The following is a 16441-nucleotide window of genomic DNA, read 5'->3' as shown; positions in this document are numbered from 1 at the left end:
CACGCTTGTCGCTGCGCTGCAGTCGCCGCCTCCTCCTCGCCTCTTTTTTCTGGTCCTGGGTAAGCATAAACTCCACGAGAACGCGCGAGGTGTTTACAATGTTCATGACTGCGTTCTGGAGCTGAGCGGGATCCATGCTTGCTGCGGTATGGAGTCTGCAGAGTTCACTCAGGAAAAAAGGCGCGAAATGGTTGTCTGCCGTTGCTTTCAGGGAGGGAGGGGGAGGCTGTACCCAGAACCACCTGCGACAATGTTTTTTGCCCCATCATGCACTGGGGTCTCAACCCAGAATTCCAAGGGGGGGTTGAGACTGCGGGAACTATGGGATAGCTATGGGAAAGCTACCCACAATGCAACGCTCTGAATCGATGCTAGTACGGTAGCTTGGACGCACACCACCGAATTAATGTGCCTAGTGTGGCCGAATACATTCGAATTTATAAAATCGGTTTCCTAAATTCGAATTATATAAATTCGGATTAATCCCGTAGTGTAGACATACCCCAAGATATGACCAATACCTAGATATCACAGTGACTGGCACATTAGACCTTTATGAAGGCAGACACTGCGTTCAGCAACAACAGGTAAGAACATTAGTGTGTCTGCAAAGGGAAAAAAAGGGAACATTTAACTTGTAGTCCAACTGCCACCATTATTAGTGTTGTCCTGGCCATTAAACTCAGTTAAAGCTTCTAAAGATGAAGTCCCAAATTGCTAATTCTGTAATCAAATTCCTACCTCTACCAGAAATTCAGGAATAGACACCATTGCAATTTATCAGAGCAGAAGATTTTTTCTCTCAAATTAACTTGAAATAATTAACATAAACATTAATGAAGATAAGTAAAATGCTAAGCAATTTATCCTACCCTGTTCCACATTTGCACTACAATGACCAGGCACAAATAAAACTAATCAGTGCACTGACGCTATCCTCACTAGGAGGCACCTAATTTTTAAAGCAAACTATTTGATTAGGAACAACAGCATGCTTAGCTCTGTGCAATTCATAAAGATACAGACCATTTCTCCTACTCCAGTTTACCACTGTGGACTTTGTTTTCCATTTTTACAGTCACCTCTGCACATTTCTCAGCCACTCATTAAGTTTCACCACTAGCAGTATTTTCCTAATTTGTCCCATGGAAATTCAGTTTTCTTGATCTAGGCAATGATATCTGGTGGCCTAATCACTTTAAATAGTTCACACTGAATTTTATCTAATTGTCTTCGACATTAATATAATCTTGAACAAGGGGAGGAACTTCAAAAGAGAACTATCTGCCAGAGCTGGGGGCCACTTGTGATGGCACAGTTCCAGGAGTCAGCCTGCAGTATAAAGCACGTGTTGGGACATAAGACAGCAAAAATAAATAAATTCAAATTTGGAAATTAAAACAAACAAACAAAAAACCCATCCAAGGACAAGTTAAACAATAGATGCTCACAGCTGATCTCATCATGGCACAGCTGCTCAGACATGTTAAATAAGTAACAAATAAAGTCTATCTGCAATTTTTTTTAACGTCTCCCTTCCCCCAAACAGATGCAGAGGAGTCAGAAACTGAAGTAGTGGATGAAGTACTGGTGCAGCCATCATCATTCAGCACTTGTCAAGGGAAAACAAGAGACCAGGGTCAAATCACTTTCCAACCTGCGGTCGAAGTCACAAGACAAGCTCTTTATTGAGTTTCAGAAGGAGATGAACAATGCCCAGGAATTCCAGAAGCTACAGCTGTGGAGGAAGAGGAAAGGCCAATTCTGCTGACAGAAGAAGGACTAGGCTGCGCAACTACAGGCCACACAAGAAGGGTATAGGAATAGAATTTGAAAGACAGGACTTTTGCTTTTTATCGTATCTGTAATTTCATAAACAGAATCACCTATATTTAATATCCTTTAGGTATATGGGAAACAAAACAGTCTCCTACACAAATCTGCCTTATGAGTTATCTTAAACTCATAATGCCCCCTACTGACAAAACAACAGAAACACAAGATACATTTGGGGCAGCTCAGCTTTTCCATTAATGAAGCAATTTCCTGTTTCCTTGTAATTCTTAATAGCTCCAGTGATTACCTCCAGTCTTCCAAGTATTCAATTCCAGTTTAGCATCATTTCACAGATTCATAGATTCCAAGACCAGAAGGGACCACTGTGGTCATGTAGTCTGTCCTCCTGCATAACACATACCATAGAACTTCCTCAAAATAATTCCTGTTTGGATGAGGCTCTATTAATCAGAAAATCAAAGTTATTAGTCCAGCTTCTGATTTACTCAGTAAACACCTGGAAGTTTCTTCCAAAATCTTAAGGCCTCTTTAAAAATCACATAAATCTGGCTGCCTCCTGCAGGTCAATGTTAATAAAACTGGGATCATTGTGTCTTTCCAATGCTTGGAAATACTTTCCTGTTGCAGGTAAATCTACAGCCTCACAAAACAAATTAAAATACAACAGAGCTGAATTATGTAACAGTTTAAAATTCAAACATTTAATGACCAGGGAATTTGTTTCTCTGATAATAATCAATCTACCAAGTCAGTTTGTTTAAAATCTTTGGAAGAAGAATACGTAACGAGGCATTGTGGTCCAGCACATAGGGCACACTAGATCAGGAGACCCAGCTCTGTCACGGAACTGGTGCATGACCTTGGGAGTCACCTCATCTTTCTGTGTCTTTGTTCTCCCTCCCATCCTTTGTCTGCTTTGTCTATTTAGAATGCACGTTCTTCAGTGCAGGGATGGTCTCTTAGTAGGTGTTTGTACAGTGCCTGGCACAAGAGGGTCATGATCTCAGATGGGTCCTCTAGGCATTATCGTAATACAGGTGATAGATAATAAACGGCATTCCATTTATGGAACCCTAAATGGAACAGACTAAGTTTGCATTCAGTTAAATTTAATGCATGGTACTCATTATTGTTTCGTACTGACGCCAGCTATAAAGTCTTGCTCAGTTTCATTCTGAGCAGTGCACCAAGGAGAAGTGTCCATATTTGCATACAGCTGCAAGAACCAGACTGGAGCACAGGACCGTGGTAAGAAGAGTCACTGCACATACCAAGGCACCATGTTGTTTGAGCCCCACTGGAACCTGCAGTATCACTTCCTTATTTACCTATGAAGAGAGAGTTGGATGTTAAACCCGAGTAAAAACATACTCTTGAGCTATTATTCCATTTTCAATAGCTTTGGTTTCTCCTTTAGATATAGTAATTAAGCAAGCTTCACAGCACAAACATTTAACCGCTCTAGTTGCTCAGGCGCTCGCCATTCATTTACAAGATTTATCCTTTCATACAGTATTGGAATTCAAAAGTCAAAGCTGGGGGAGAGACGTTTCCATTTAGTCTGTCTGCCCATCTTGAGAGCTAACTTCTTCTTGAACTTCTGGGGCATTTATCTAGTACACAGTACCTGAGGCACTGTACTGTGCATTTATTTTCTCTACAGCTTTGCTCTTATATTAGCCTTGACATTAGGGACATTATGCAACTCCTGCACGCTGTAGGACTGGAGGAATAAGCTTATGGAATGAATACATGGATAAGTAACTCTCACGTAATAGTGACCTGCAAAGACAAAAAAAGGGCTTGCGTCCTTTTATGGTCCTTATCGTTCATGAAGTCCTGAAAGATTTTTGTTAAGAACAGTAAACAAGAAGTCCTCCAGCAAAAGCGGGAGACCAGACATGATATTCCTGATATTTCCACGGAGAAAAAAAGAAGCAAAAAGACTTATAAAATATATATATATATATATATATATATTATAAAGAAACAAAAAAGGACACAAAACCCACCTTCTTTAAATCTTTTGCAGGTCACCTTTAGTGTTCTGTAGCCTCCAAAGATTTCCTAGAGGCAGAGTTGCTCAAATTACAGTGCCAGATCACTCTTATTTCAGAATCTCTGCAATACTGCAGCACTGTTGAGTTTCAAAGCCAAGTGCTGACTGTATCAAGGACTTGCATCCAGAACCAGTGTAAATGAAATTTAAAAACTTCATCAGAGACATAAGCCATAGGTTAGCATTCAGACTGGCGTGAAAGGCCTTTCCCTATATCATTCTTTAAACTTTTCTCTGAAAATAATCATCCAACACAAAATGTATAAAACCAAGAATATTCACCTTCCTCTTTTTGTTCTTCAAACCATAGGCTTGGAAGGATTAGATTTTTATTGTTAAATGTCAGTAAGTGGCTATTTCACTACACACACCGGATGAAAAAATATTTCCATCAATGATAATAAAAATTTACAGGGTAAGCAAAGTAAGAAAAATGCTGCTTGAGAACTTATTAGAGTAAGGATATTTACTTTGTATATTCTGACATATGATGTTGACAATTTGTATTTCAGTGGTTATAATGCTTTAACTTTTTGAATCTCAACATCTACTATAATTAAATAATTATTATCTGACCCTCAATTTCCCACAACTGTGAAAATTTAAATTGGTAAAAACTGAAAAAATGCTTAAAAATAAACATCTATATTATCTATTGAAATTATATTAAAAAAATATAATTCTGCCAAGCCTAGTTATGAAGATCAATGCATAACATCAGTTATACCTCAGGGCTCCAGGTAAACCACTACAGGAGGGGGAAAGGTCCAGAGACAGCACCAGTCATCAAGGGAAAGGACAGCACAGAATGAGCCACCAGCATAAGGGTACAGAGGGAGCAAAAGTGGAAACTAGGTCAAATTATGAAGGATGAATATTAAAAAACACCACATTTAGGAACAAAATTAGAAAGGCCAAGGCACAAAATGAGATTAAACTAGCTATGAACATAAAGGGTAACAAGAAAACATTTTACAAATACTTTAGAAGCAAGAGAAAGACCAAGGACAAGGTAAGCCCATTACTCAATGAGGAGGGAAAGACAATAACAGAAAATGCAGCAATGGCAGAAGTGTCACATGACTTTTTTGTTTCAGTTTTCATCAAAAAAAGTTAGCTGTTATTAGACAACGAACATAATGAACATCAGTGCAAATGGGGTAAGATCTGAGGCTCATATAGGAAAATAAGTTAAGACTAGACAAGTTAGATGTCTTCAAGTCGGCAGGGCTGATGAAATACATTCTAGAATACTCAGGGAACTGGCTGAAAACATCTCTGAGCCATTAGCAATTCTCTTTGAGAACTCATGGAACACAGGAGAGATCCCAGAGGATGGGAAAAGGGGAAATACAGTACCTATGTATAAAAAGGGGAATAAGGACAACCCAGGGAATTATAGACCAGTCAGTTCTTGTAAGGGGGTATGCAAGAAAAATCCTTTAATGGAAGTAGAGCATGAGTTCAGTTCCACCATTTTTCCCACTCCCCACTGACCCAGTCACCAAATATGCTAGACATTGTTAGGAGTAGTTATGGGCAGATAAAATGAAAGAATGTGTCTCAAGTAACTATGTCTCATTTAAGCTGGGGGCTCATCAGTTGAAAACACAGAGGAGAAAGACCTAGGTGCATTAGCTGACCACAGGGTGACTATTAGCCACCAATGTGGTGTGGCCATAAAAAAAAAAAAAGGCAAATGCAATCCTAGGATGTATCAGGCAAGATATTTCAAGTAGACATTGGGAAGTATTAATGCCATTGTACAAGGTACTGGTCAGACCTCACTGGGAATACTGTATACTGTTCTGGTCATCCATGTTCAAGAAACGTGGATTCAAACTTGAACGGGAGCAGAAATGATTGGGGAATGTAGAGCCTATCTTACAAGAGGAGACTAAAAAAGCTTGGCTTGTATAGCTTAGCAAAACAAAGGCTGAAAGGGAATATGACTGCTCTCTATGAATACAACAGGTGGGTAAACACCAGGGAGGGAGAAGAGCTATTTAAAGAAAAGGATAACATTGGAAAAAGAACAAATGGGGACAAACTGGTCAGGAACAAGTTTAGGCTGGAAATTTTCTAACCATCAGAGGCATAAGGTTTTGGAACAGCCTCCCAATAGGAGTGGTGGGGGCAAACAACCTAACTAGTTTCAAAATGGAGCTTGACACCATAATAGAGGCTAAAACTTAAATGTATATCCCAAATTAAAAAACATAGTAAGAGAACCAAAAAAGTGTCACTGTGGCTAAACCACAAAGTAAAAGAAGCAGTGAGAGGCAAAAAGGCATCCTTTAAAAAGTGGAAGTTAAATTCTAGTGAGGAAAACAGAAAGGAGCATAAACTCTGGCAAGTAAAGTGTAAAAATATAATTAGGAAGGCCAAAAAAGAATTTGAAGAACAGCTAGCCAAAGACTCAAAAAGTAATAGCAACAAAAAAATTTAAGTACATCAGAAGCAGGAAGCCTGCTAAATAACCAGTGGGGCTAATGGACGATCGAGATGCTAAAGGAGCGCTCAAGGACGATAAGGCTATTGCGGAGAAACTAAATGAATTCTTTGCATTGGTCTTCACGGCTGAGGATGTGAGGGAGATTCCCAAACCTGAGCCATTCTTTTTAGGTGACAAATCTGAGGAACTGACCCAGATTGGAGGTGACATTAGAGGAGGTTTTGGAACAAACTGATAAATTAAACAGTAATAAGTCCCCAGGACCAGATGGTATTCACCCAAGGAACTCAAATGTGAAATTGCAGAACTATTAACTGTGGTGTGTAACCTATCATTTAAATCAGCTTCTGTACCAAATGACTGGAGGATAGCTAATGTGACGCCAACTTTTAAAAAGGGCTCCAGAGGTGATCCCGGCAATTACAGACCAGTAAGCCTGACTTCAATACCGGGCAAACTGGTTGAAACTACAGTAAAGAACAGAATTGTCAGACACATAGATGAACATCATTTGTTGGGGAAGAATCAACATGGTTTTTGTAAAGGGAAATCATGCCTCACCAATCTACTAGAATTCTCTGAGGGGGTCGGTAAGCATGTGGACAAGGGGGATCCAGTGGATATAGTGTATTTAGATTTTCAGAAAGCCTTTGACAAGGTCCCTCACCAAAGGCTCTTGGGCAAGGTGGGCTGCCATGGGATGGGAGGGAAGGTCCTCTCATGGACTGGTAACTGGTTAAAAGATAGGAAACAAAGGGTAGGAATAATAGTCAGTTTTCAGAATGGAGGGAGGTAAACAGTGGTGTCCCCCAGGGGTCTGTACTGGGACCAGTCCTATTCAACATTTTCATAAATGATCTCGAAAAAGGGGTAAAAAAAGTGCAGTGGCAAAATTTGCAGATGATGCAAAACTACTCAAGATAGTTGGGTCCAGGGTGGACTGTGAAGAGCTGCAGAGGGATCTCACGGAACTGGGTGACTGGGCAGATGAAATTCAATGTTGATAAATGCGGAGTAATACACATTGGAAAGCATGATCCAAACTATACATATAAAATGATGGGGTCTAAATTAGCTGTTAACACTCAAGAAAGAGATCTTGGAGTCATTGTGGATAGTTCTCTGAAAACATCCACTCAATGTGCAAGGGCAGTCAAGGAAGCTAGCAGAATGTTGGGAATCATTGGGAGGGGGATAGACAGTAGGACAGAAAGTGTCATATTGCCTCTATATAGATCCATGGTATGCCCACATCTTTAATACTGCTTGCAGATGTGGTCGCCCCATCTTAAAAATGATATATTGGAAAAGGTTCAGAAAAGGGCAACAAATATGATTAGGGGTATGGAACAGCTTCCATATGAGGAGAGATTAATAAGACTGGGACTTTTCAGCTTGGAAAAGAGATGACTAAGGAGGGATATGATAGTGTCTATAAAATCATGACTGGTGTGAAGAAAGTAAATAAGGAAGTGTTATTTACTCCTTCTCATAATACAAGAACTAGGATTCACCCAATGAAATTAATAGGCAACAGGTTTAAAACAAAGAAAAAGAAGTATTTCTTCACACAACGCAGTCAACCTGTGGAAATCCTTGCCAGAGAATGTTGTGAAGGCCAAGACTATAACAGGATTCAAAAAAGAACTAGATAAATTCATGGAGAATAGGTCCATCAATAGCTATTAGCCAGGATGGGCAGGGATGGGCGACAGGGGATGGATCACTCGATGAGTACCTGTTCTGTTCATTCCCTCTGGGGCACCTGGCATTGGCCACTGTCGGAAGACAGGATACTGGGCTAGTTGGACCTTTGGTCTAACCCAGTATGGCTGTTCTTATGTTCTTACAAGTTTATGAATGAGATTATATGACAGGGCTGTCTGCGATAGCAAGGGACTAGGTTAAATGATCTAAGAGGTCCCTTCCAGTCTGAAATAGGAACTTACATGTTTGTACTTCACATTGTTCCAATGACAGGTATGCCTGTTTCTCACTGAACATGGAGCTTCCACTTCAGAATACTTCCAACATTCAACTGATGGGAAACCTAGAAAAAGCAGAAATATGTTACATCAAGAATCAGACCAGGATGAGGCAATATATGGAATGCAAAATCCTTTCAAAGGGGATATCTGTCTATCATGCAGCTTAGCAGTCTCTGTGACGGGTTGGATCACAGAAACCCCCTTGGGAGCTGCCACCCAATGTGCAAAGACTACCCCTGCTTCTGTTTTCCCTGCCAGCTCAGGATTCCAGCACCCTGTCTTGCTGAGCCAGACACTTCAGTCTGCTCTAACAAAGACTCAGGGTCTGAATCACTTGTCCCAAAGCTGCAAGTTTACCTGAAAACCAGCTCACAGGAGTGTGCTTGTCTTTAGCACTCAGATGCCCAACTCCCAATGGGGTCTAAACCCAGATAAATCCGTTTTACCCTGCATAAAGTTTATGCAGGGCAAACTCATAAATTGTTCGCCCTCTATAACACTGATAGAGAGATATGCACAGTTGTTTGCTCCCCCAGGTATTAATACATACTCTGAGTAAATTACTAAATAAAAAGTGATTTTATTAAATACAGACAGTAGGATTTAAGTGGTTCAAAGTAGTAACAGACAGAACAAAGTAAGTCACAAGCAAAATAAAATAAAATGCGCAAATCTATGCCTAATCAAACTAAATACAGATAATCTCACCCTCAGAGATGCTTCAGTAAGTTTTTCTCAGACTGGACACCTTCCAGGCCTGGGCACAATTCTTTCCCCTGGTACAGCTTTTGTTCCAGCTTAGGTGTTATCTAGGGGATTCTCCATGATGGCTCCTCTCTCTCTCTCAGTTCTCTTCCACCCCTTTATATATCTTTTGCATAAGGCGGGAACCCTTTGTCCCTCTGGGTTTCCACCCCCTCCCCTCACTGGAAAAGCACCAGGTTAAAGATGGATTCCAGTTCAGGTGACATGATCACATGTCACTGCAAGACTTCATTACTCACTTGCCAGCACACACATATACAGGGAGACTCACAGGTAAACAGCCATCTGCAGACAATGGTCCTGGTTAATGGGAGTCATCAAGATTCCAAACCATCATTAATGGCCCACACTTTACATAATTACAATAGGCCCTCAGAGTTACATTTTATATTTCTAGTTTTAGATACAAGAGTGGTACGTTTATACAAATCAGATGATCATACTCAGTAGATTATAAGCTTTGTAATGATACCTTACAAGAGACCTTTTGCATGAAGCATATCCCAGTTACGTTACATTCACTTATTGTCAAATTTTTCTAAAACTATCCCAGTTACATTATATTGACTTATTATCAAGTTTTTATAAAACCATATAGACTGCACAACGTCACAGTCTCTACTCACTAAAAGTTAAGGGGTGAAATAACATCAACACTGGCAGAACTTTGCTGGGAAACCTGCACATTCAAACTAGTGCCGCCAGTCCCTTTCATAAATCCTTAAACTCAACAAATTTTTGGATATACAAGAAAGTCTACACCAGTGGTGAAATCCTAGCCCCACTGAATAGCAAATGGGGGTGAAATACAATTCAAATGGCACCAGGATTTCACCATTGGTCTTTGGGCTATCTCCAATTTCCAGCCCTGCTGCTATGGCTCCTGCCTCCACCATACCCCATAATAAACTATTTTAACATTTCTCCTTATGGACTCCTGTTGTATCTCTGCAATGCTATTTTTTAAATTTAGTCTATTACTAAGAAATGTGGATCCCTACAATTAAAGTTTACTATAGGTGACAGGGAGACAAGGGAAGGCAAAAATCCCATTATCAAAGTATATAGAACCCCCCTATAGTCCCAAAGATGTAAGAGTGAAAATAATCCATCAAATAATGCCTGAGTAAAGACATAAAGGTGAGAAATGTATTCACATATGTGGTTTGGCAGTGAGCTAGGGAGAGTCTGTCTCTTGAAAAGAAACACATTTGTAGTAGGAGTGGGGACTTGATTGTTTATAAGATTTTAAATTATTCATTATTATGAGATATTGGATTTTTTTTTAATAGAGAGTCTCAGGCTCCTATCATTCCATCCCTCAGAAAGTCAAGAGTCCCTACAAAGATTTTCCTACTTAAACATTGTGAGGGCTGGAAAGCACCGGAATACTTTTGATTGATACAGTTCAGCTTTCCTTTGTATAGACTAAGCCACGAACTGCATCAATTGCAAGTTAGAATGCTGTGGAAACAGGTGGGCCATGCAAACCTTCATCAGTCCAGATTCTAAGGAGCAGGCCAACTGTCAACACTCCCATCTTAAAGACCCATATTAGGAGATACAATCCCCCTTCCCCTGGGGTGGGGTGGGGGGGGAGGGGATTACCTAGAGGATAAAATGGGCATAGCTGGGATTTCCAAGAAGTTTATAACAACTAGACCTAAATTAGCCCTTTGTCAGGATAAAGTAGCATTGATCCAAATAGATGTAAAAAAGAATTATTTGCCCTTCTTTTGCAGTCACTATTTTCCCCATTTTTAAATGACTATCGACATACCTCTCTCCACCAGCGATTTTCCCCAAAGTCTGGATTTCACACTCTGTATGGTAATAGTTATTTCTCTAATCCCTCCCTCTTTCATACAACAAAGTAGGAGTTATGTGTATTTCTCACTTTTATGGCAATGAATCAATATTTCTGGACTCTTCAGAAGAGCAAGTGCTTCCCCATCTTCCTCTGTTGGCCGGTGATACCGGCAGTGCACAGGCAACATGGCTTTAAAACAGCAAGCACACTGAGGGTCAGGTTTCATGTAAACAACAATGGCAAGGTCTGTGGCTAAGTATTCAGGAGATTCCACATCAACAGTATCTGGAATCATCAGAGCCTGTGGAAAACACAGACACAGTCAATATAGATGAATGAATGTCATGAAAAACACACTGATAAATGTCATGAAAAACACACCAATATTGTTATATAGTGAATACAGGATTAAAATGACTAAAACAGTCAACCTGTAAAAGTAACCTACTATAATGTCATGAGGGAGACAGCAGTTTAATTCCCAGACTAGAGATCTTTTTCCTCAGGATGATTAAAATAAATGAGCCATGTTCATTCTGTGTCTGTTCTAGTCATATAGTGCCCATCACTGTTATGCTACTGACTTCAGTGGTGTTACGGTAGTTACATGAGGACTACACTTGGGACATACAATGTATTAAATGTGTATTACAGTACTGCCTAAAGGCTCCAACAGAGTTTGGAGTCCTATTGTGTTTGGCACCATATCTACACATAGTAAGAGACAGGTCTTGCAACCTAAATAGACAAGATAGACAAAGGATGGGATAAAGAGATTATCATCTCCACTTCAGAGGAAGAACTGAGGCACAGAGATTAAGGGACTTGTCTGAGGTCACACAGATTGATTGTGGCAGAGTCAGGAACCTGAAACAAGTCTCAGTATAGCACCTTAAACACAACACCATCCTTCCTCACAAAATGACTTTCATTCCCAAGGATACCAAAGTGCTCTAACAACTACTTTTCATACATTTGCTGAAATTTCTTGTTTCCCAGCAGGTCTTGTATGAAGAACCTGGAGCATTTTGAAGAAATGCTTTAGTAGAGCCCCATAAACTTTTTCTAAACTAAATGGATAAATTTAGCTTCCAGGGCCTCTTTCCTACAGTTCCCCAGGTCACTGGTGTCAGCATAAACCATAATACCACCATCCTCCCCTGTACCCTGTACAAGTTTATATTGCTCATGAGAGCCAATATATTCATACCCAATATTCTGAAAAACATACTACCTATATAACTAGTAAGAGAATCCCATAGAAGTACCCTACATGTCTTCCAACTGTACTATAACCACATCTTCTGGGGGAGTTCCTCAGAGCCTCATGATCGTCTTCCCTAACAACTCCTGGACAGTTAGCTTGCATTAGATTGAAGTGTTTTCCCTTCATTCTAGTTTCTATCCATGACTATGCCCCTACATAGTAGAAAGAGGGAAGGGTCACATCAGAATGGCAGATGAAAGTTCATCTTCACGCTAGTGTTTCAAATTATAGACACTGGATATTTACTCACAAATATTCAAATTATTATATGTTTTTTCTTGTTTGAACCACTTCCAAACAAATCAACATGACCACTTGGACATCGTACCTCAGTTAGGTTGTGCTGTTGCAATGATGCCAACTCATAGGGATCCACATATAGTCCTGTTGGTAGGTGTTCTTTAATTGCCACAGTGCAGCTTCTTATGGCTTCATCCCCTGCACCAAGTTCTACCTTTGTTAGCAAGTCTCTTAAAAAGAAAACAAAATGTTAGCACAAATTTCAAATAACTGCACAAAAATTTAAACAGTTCATCTCAAATATTAGATGCGGCTCTCTAATATTTGTAGTATGCTCTGAGAATATAGACAACAACATTTACCTATCTAGAATCTGACCTTTTCCTTTTAGGAAACGCAATATTTTATTGTATTTCCATATCCGTGATAACCAACATGCCTCTTTTTTGTTAATTCCCCACTTATGCACTAGTATTACTGAAAGTACTCAGAAATACATTTTCATGTTGGCATCATGTTCTTGCCGTGATATAACTGATTGGTGGCCACTAAATATTTAAGCACTCATCCTGCCAACACCAACATATATGCTTACCTTTACTCATGAGTAATCCCATTGAATGCAGTGCATTTGTTCAATTATGCATGAATTCAAAGGAACTACTGACGTGCATACAGTTAAGTACATGCATGTTTGCAGAACAGGGGCCCTGAGTGGCATATTAGTAACTGATGCATTGCTCAAGTACATGGCTGTCATCAACTCACCTGTGAAATCCCTCTTTCAGAAGCTGTTGAGTCACAGTGATATCAGGACAAGTGGCCTGTGCACCTGAAAACACCACAAAATAAATTTTTACAGTGTTTATAGCATTGCCTACGTTGTTAGGACTAACAATGATGAGCTACTTTAACAAGCTACAGCAAATTCTGAATTTACTACCTGTCTGGAAGAAGCGACTGTAGAATCAGTGATGGTAAAGAAGAGACAGGCCTCAGTTGTGGTCAGTATAAAGGGGATTTTAAGTCACCGGCCACAGCCAGAACCCTGTCATTTTCTTTGCCTCTCCTGCTCTCAGACTTAAAACCCAGACCTACAAACAAATACACACATGCTTAACTTTAAGCACGTAAGTGTTTGCAGGACTGGGTCCTAACTAAACACAGATTTTATTCTTAATGTCACCACCACCAGATGTTTCCAGCCTAGACTAAGCAGTTGTTGCAAGGACAGCTGAATACACTGTAAGCAATCAAAAAATATAAAAACACTTGACCAATTACAATATTTCTGTGTACATAAATCTAGTTAATTCTAATCATCTAATGACATTTGATACCTGGTCCCACACTGAGTCAGTTTTTAACTGAGCAAAATACGTTTGCTCTCTGCACAAGATAATATAACTTTTCTGGACCTCAGAAAAGTTCAATTGATTTAATCTTGTCTTGATTTCTGTAATCATTTGCAGTAGTGAGCACAGAAAAAGATTCAAGGAATCATGCATATATGACACATTGCTTTTGGTTATACTAACATTTCAAACATTCCTAACAATTTATTATGACTGATGTTGTTTCATAAAACCTACAAAACTTTTCAGTGAGAAGGGTGGGAAATGTTCAGAACACCAGAAAAAAATGAATATTTACAAAACTGAAAATTATTGCTTCTTTTTCAGATGATTTAGCATTTTGGAGGCTTTATTCCAATGTAAAATTTTAAAACTGCAAATACACAGTGGGTTTGTTTTGTGTCTTCTCCTATGATAGGTGATACCTTCAAAAGCTATAATCTTAGAAATTTTATCTTTTCTTTCAACACTGCCCAATACATAAACAGCATTCTATGATTAAGTAATAAAACCACAAGCATCTATGTATTTCCACATTGTTTATCAAACTATAGATCAAATTCACTGCTAATACAAGCAGGAGTAACTCCAATAACTGTAATGAAGTTGCACCTGCTTACACCAACAATTATTTTGGTCCCACGTGTGTTCATTCTTCCCTGAAATAAAATGTTTGATTAGTACAGTATTACTTGAAACTAATCTCAGCAATTTATGGATATTCTACAATGGAAAGTTTAATAACCTCTCCCACACTTATTTCACATCCCTTCTCATTTCATAGTATGTGAGGAACTCACAAATTATCTCTTAGCAGTTTCAATTATCAGTTGCTTAGAAAGTTTATTTGGCAGCTTGCTAAGTGAAAGCTTAAATATTTTAATTTGTTTAACTTACACAAATTTCCTGCTGTGCAAATAAGCAAGGATACTCTAAAGGTGAGAATACTTTTCCAAAGAAACACTCTCTCCATCCACTGCCACTGCATTTCCAAATCCAACTGCAAAAAATCACAGCTCCTATGAACATGGGGTATTTCATCAAGAGATTTTCAATTCAAATCAGATCTTCAAAAACCCTGTGTCTGTATCATAGTAATTATGCACACCAATGACACTTCCCATGTCACAAAGCCTGTCAGTGTCCTTGTCCTTATCTATCCATGTGGGCTGGAATCAATGTCTGTGTTAGCATCAAGACCTGTGTGTGGGCACATCTACACTGCAGCTGGGAGGCATGTGGGGCTCAGGTAGACATACGCATGCTAGCTCTGATTGCTATTTTTAGAGTAGCAATGTGGTCATGGTGGTGGCTCGGGCTACCCATCTAAGTATGTATTTAGTATTTCGGACTGTACTCACGTGGCTAGCCAAAGCCGTCACCCATTACACCATGCACACTAGTATTTCTAGTGTACTAGCTCAATCAGAACTAGCACATGTGCATCTACCCAACCTGGGAATTACCCAGATGTGTCTCTGTCAAGTTCACTGATACACAGGCTATGATACATGGATAATAGTAGAGACAGAAAACTTGTGTACACCACATACACAAAAAATGGTGTGCTCTTAACACGGTTAGCTAACCTGGATTAGTTGATTTGATTAAAATTGCAGCAAAGACATATCAACTCAGCTTTTAACATGGGTTAATAGCTTGAGTTCAACCCCAAGCTCTGCTACAGGCTTTGATTTGAGCTGCTAACCCAAGGTCCGGTGTCTTCAGTGGTACGTTCACCAGAGCTAGCGTAGAACCTACCTTATTTTTGCAGTGTACACATACCCTCAAAGCATAGGGGGGAGAGAGAGTGTGGGGGGGGGGGGAAGGGGGGGTGCCCGCATGCCTCAGGGCCACTGTCAGGATCCCAGTACGCGTGTGTGTTAGGGCCCCCGTATGTGTCTCGGGGTCCCCATCTTTCCCAGGCATGTGTGCCAGAAAGACTGCCAATGCGTGGGGACCAAGTAACCATAAAGGGGCCGGGAACACCCGATTTGGCCCAGCCGCCAGGCCTGTGGAGATAAATTTGGGGACCTGGTACCTCATGTTGGCTGAGGCCCCACTCCCTCCCAATTTACTTTATGTACACAGACATCACAGACGCCTTGGGGGGCTCCTGAGTTTGTCCCTCCGTATCCCCGTCAGCGCTGAGGCCGCCCCTCCGCCATGCCAGCACGGAAGGGGCTCTGCAGTTACGCCCGCAACTCGGGGCAGGCGACTGGGCCCCCCACCGAGCTCAGGCTCTGAGAAGTGACGGGGGAGCAGGACCCGCAGACCCACGGCAAGGCGCCGCCACCCTCCGCACGAGTCTGCGCCCCTGTCCCGCACGCAGCCGGACCGCCACACGGCCTGCAAGCGCTGGGTCCTGGTCCCCGCCCGGGCGGGCCATAGCTTGGGGGTGGGGGACGGACAACCAGCTCCCACACCACGCTCACCGCCGCGCCCGCCTCGCACTGTCTCCAGCACAGGGCCAGGCCCCCGCAGAGGCAACCGGCGCGCCTGCCTGATTTCGAAGGAACAGGCTCTAAGCCCCACCACCGACAACCGAACGCGAGCCGCGGTTTCATTTTCTATGGTTCAGGCAACGTGTTGGGCAGCCCCGCTGGGGGCCCTACAGCGGGAGGGGCGCGGGGCGGTTGTCATGGTAACCGAGAGGCCAGGGATGATTATTGGCCGCTGGAAGCCTACCCCGAGGTTAGGATATG

At 41.0% G+C, this 16441-nt stretch overlaps 1 protein-coding gene across 1 annotated transcript; it reads right to left on the bottom strand.

Annotated features, from left to right (window-relative positions):
• Positions 1 to 1716: 1716 nt before the first annotated feature.
• Positions 1717 to 16209, bottom strand: PIGX (phosphatidylinositol glycan anchor biosynthesis class X). The gene is made up of 7 exons (XM_065410979.1): positions 16172 to 16209; positions 14634 to 14736; positions 13150 to 13213; positions 12470 to 12611; positions 10962 to 11175; positions 8261 to 8361; positions 1717 to 3125 (listed from the first exon to the last, which is right to left on the bottom strand). Exons 2-7 carry the CDS (start codon positions 14722 to 14724, stop codon positions 2967 to 2969), a joined length of 771 nt encoding a protein of 256 aa, XP_065267051.1. The 5' UTR covers positions 14725 to 14736; positions 16172 to 16209; the 3' UTR covers positions 1717 to 2966.
• Between the last annotated feature and the right edge of the window lie 232 nt (positions 16210 to 16441).

This window comes from Emys orbicularis, chromosome 9, assembly GCF_028017835.1.
Source record: "Emys orbicularis isolate rEmyOrb1 chromosome 9, rEmyOrb1.hap1, whole genome shotgun sequence".
NCBI lineage: Eukaryota > Metazoa > Chordata > Testudines > Emydidae > Emys > Emys orbicularis.
Note: the sequence above shows the minus strand (reverse complement) of the source record. Positions and strands in the feature narration are given on the sequence as shown.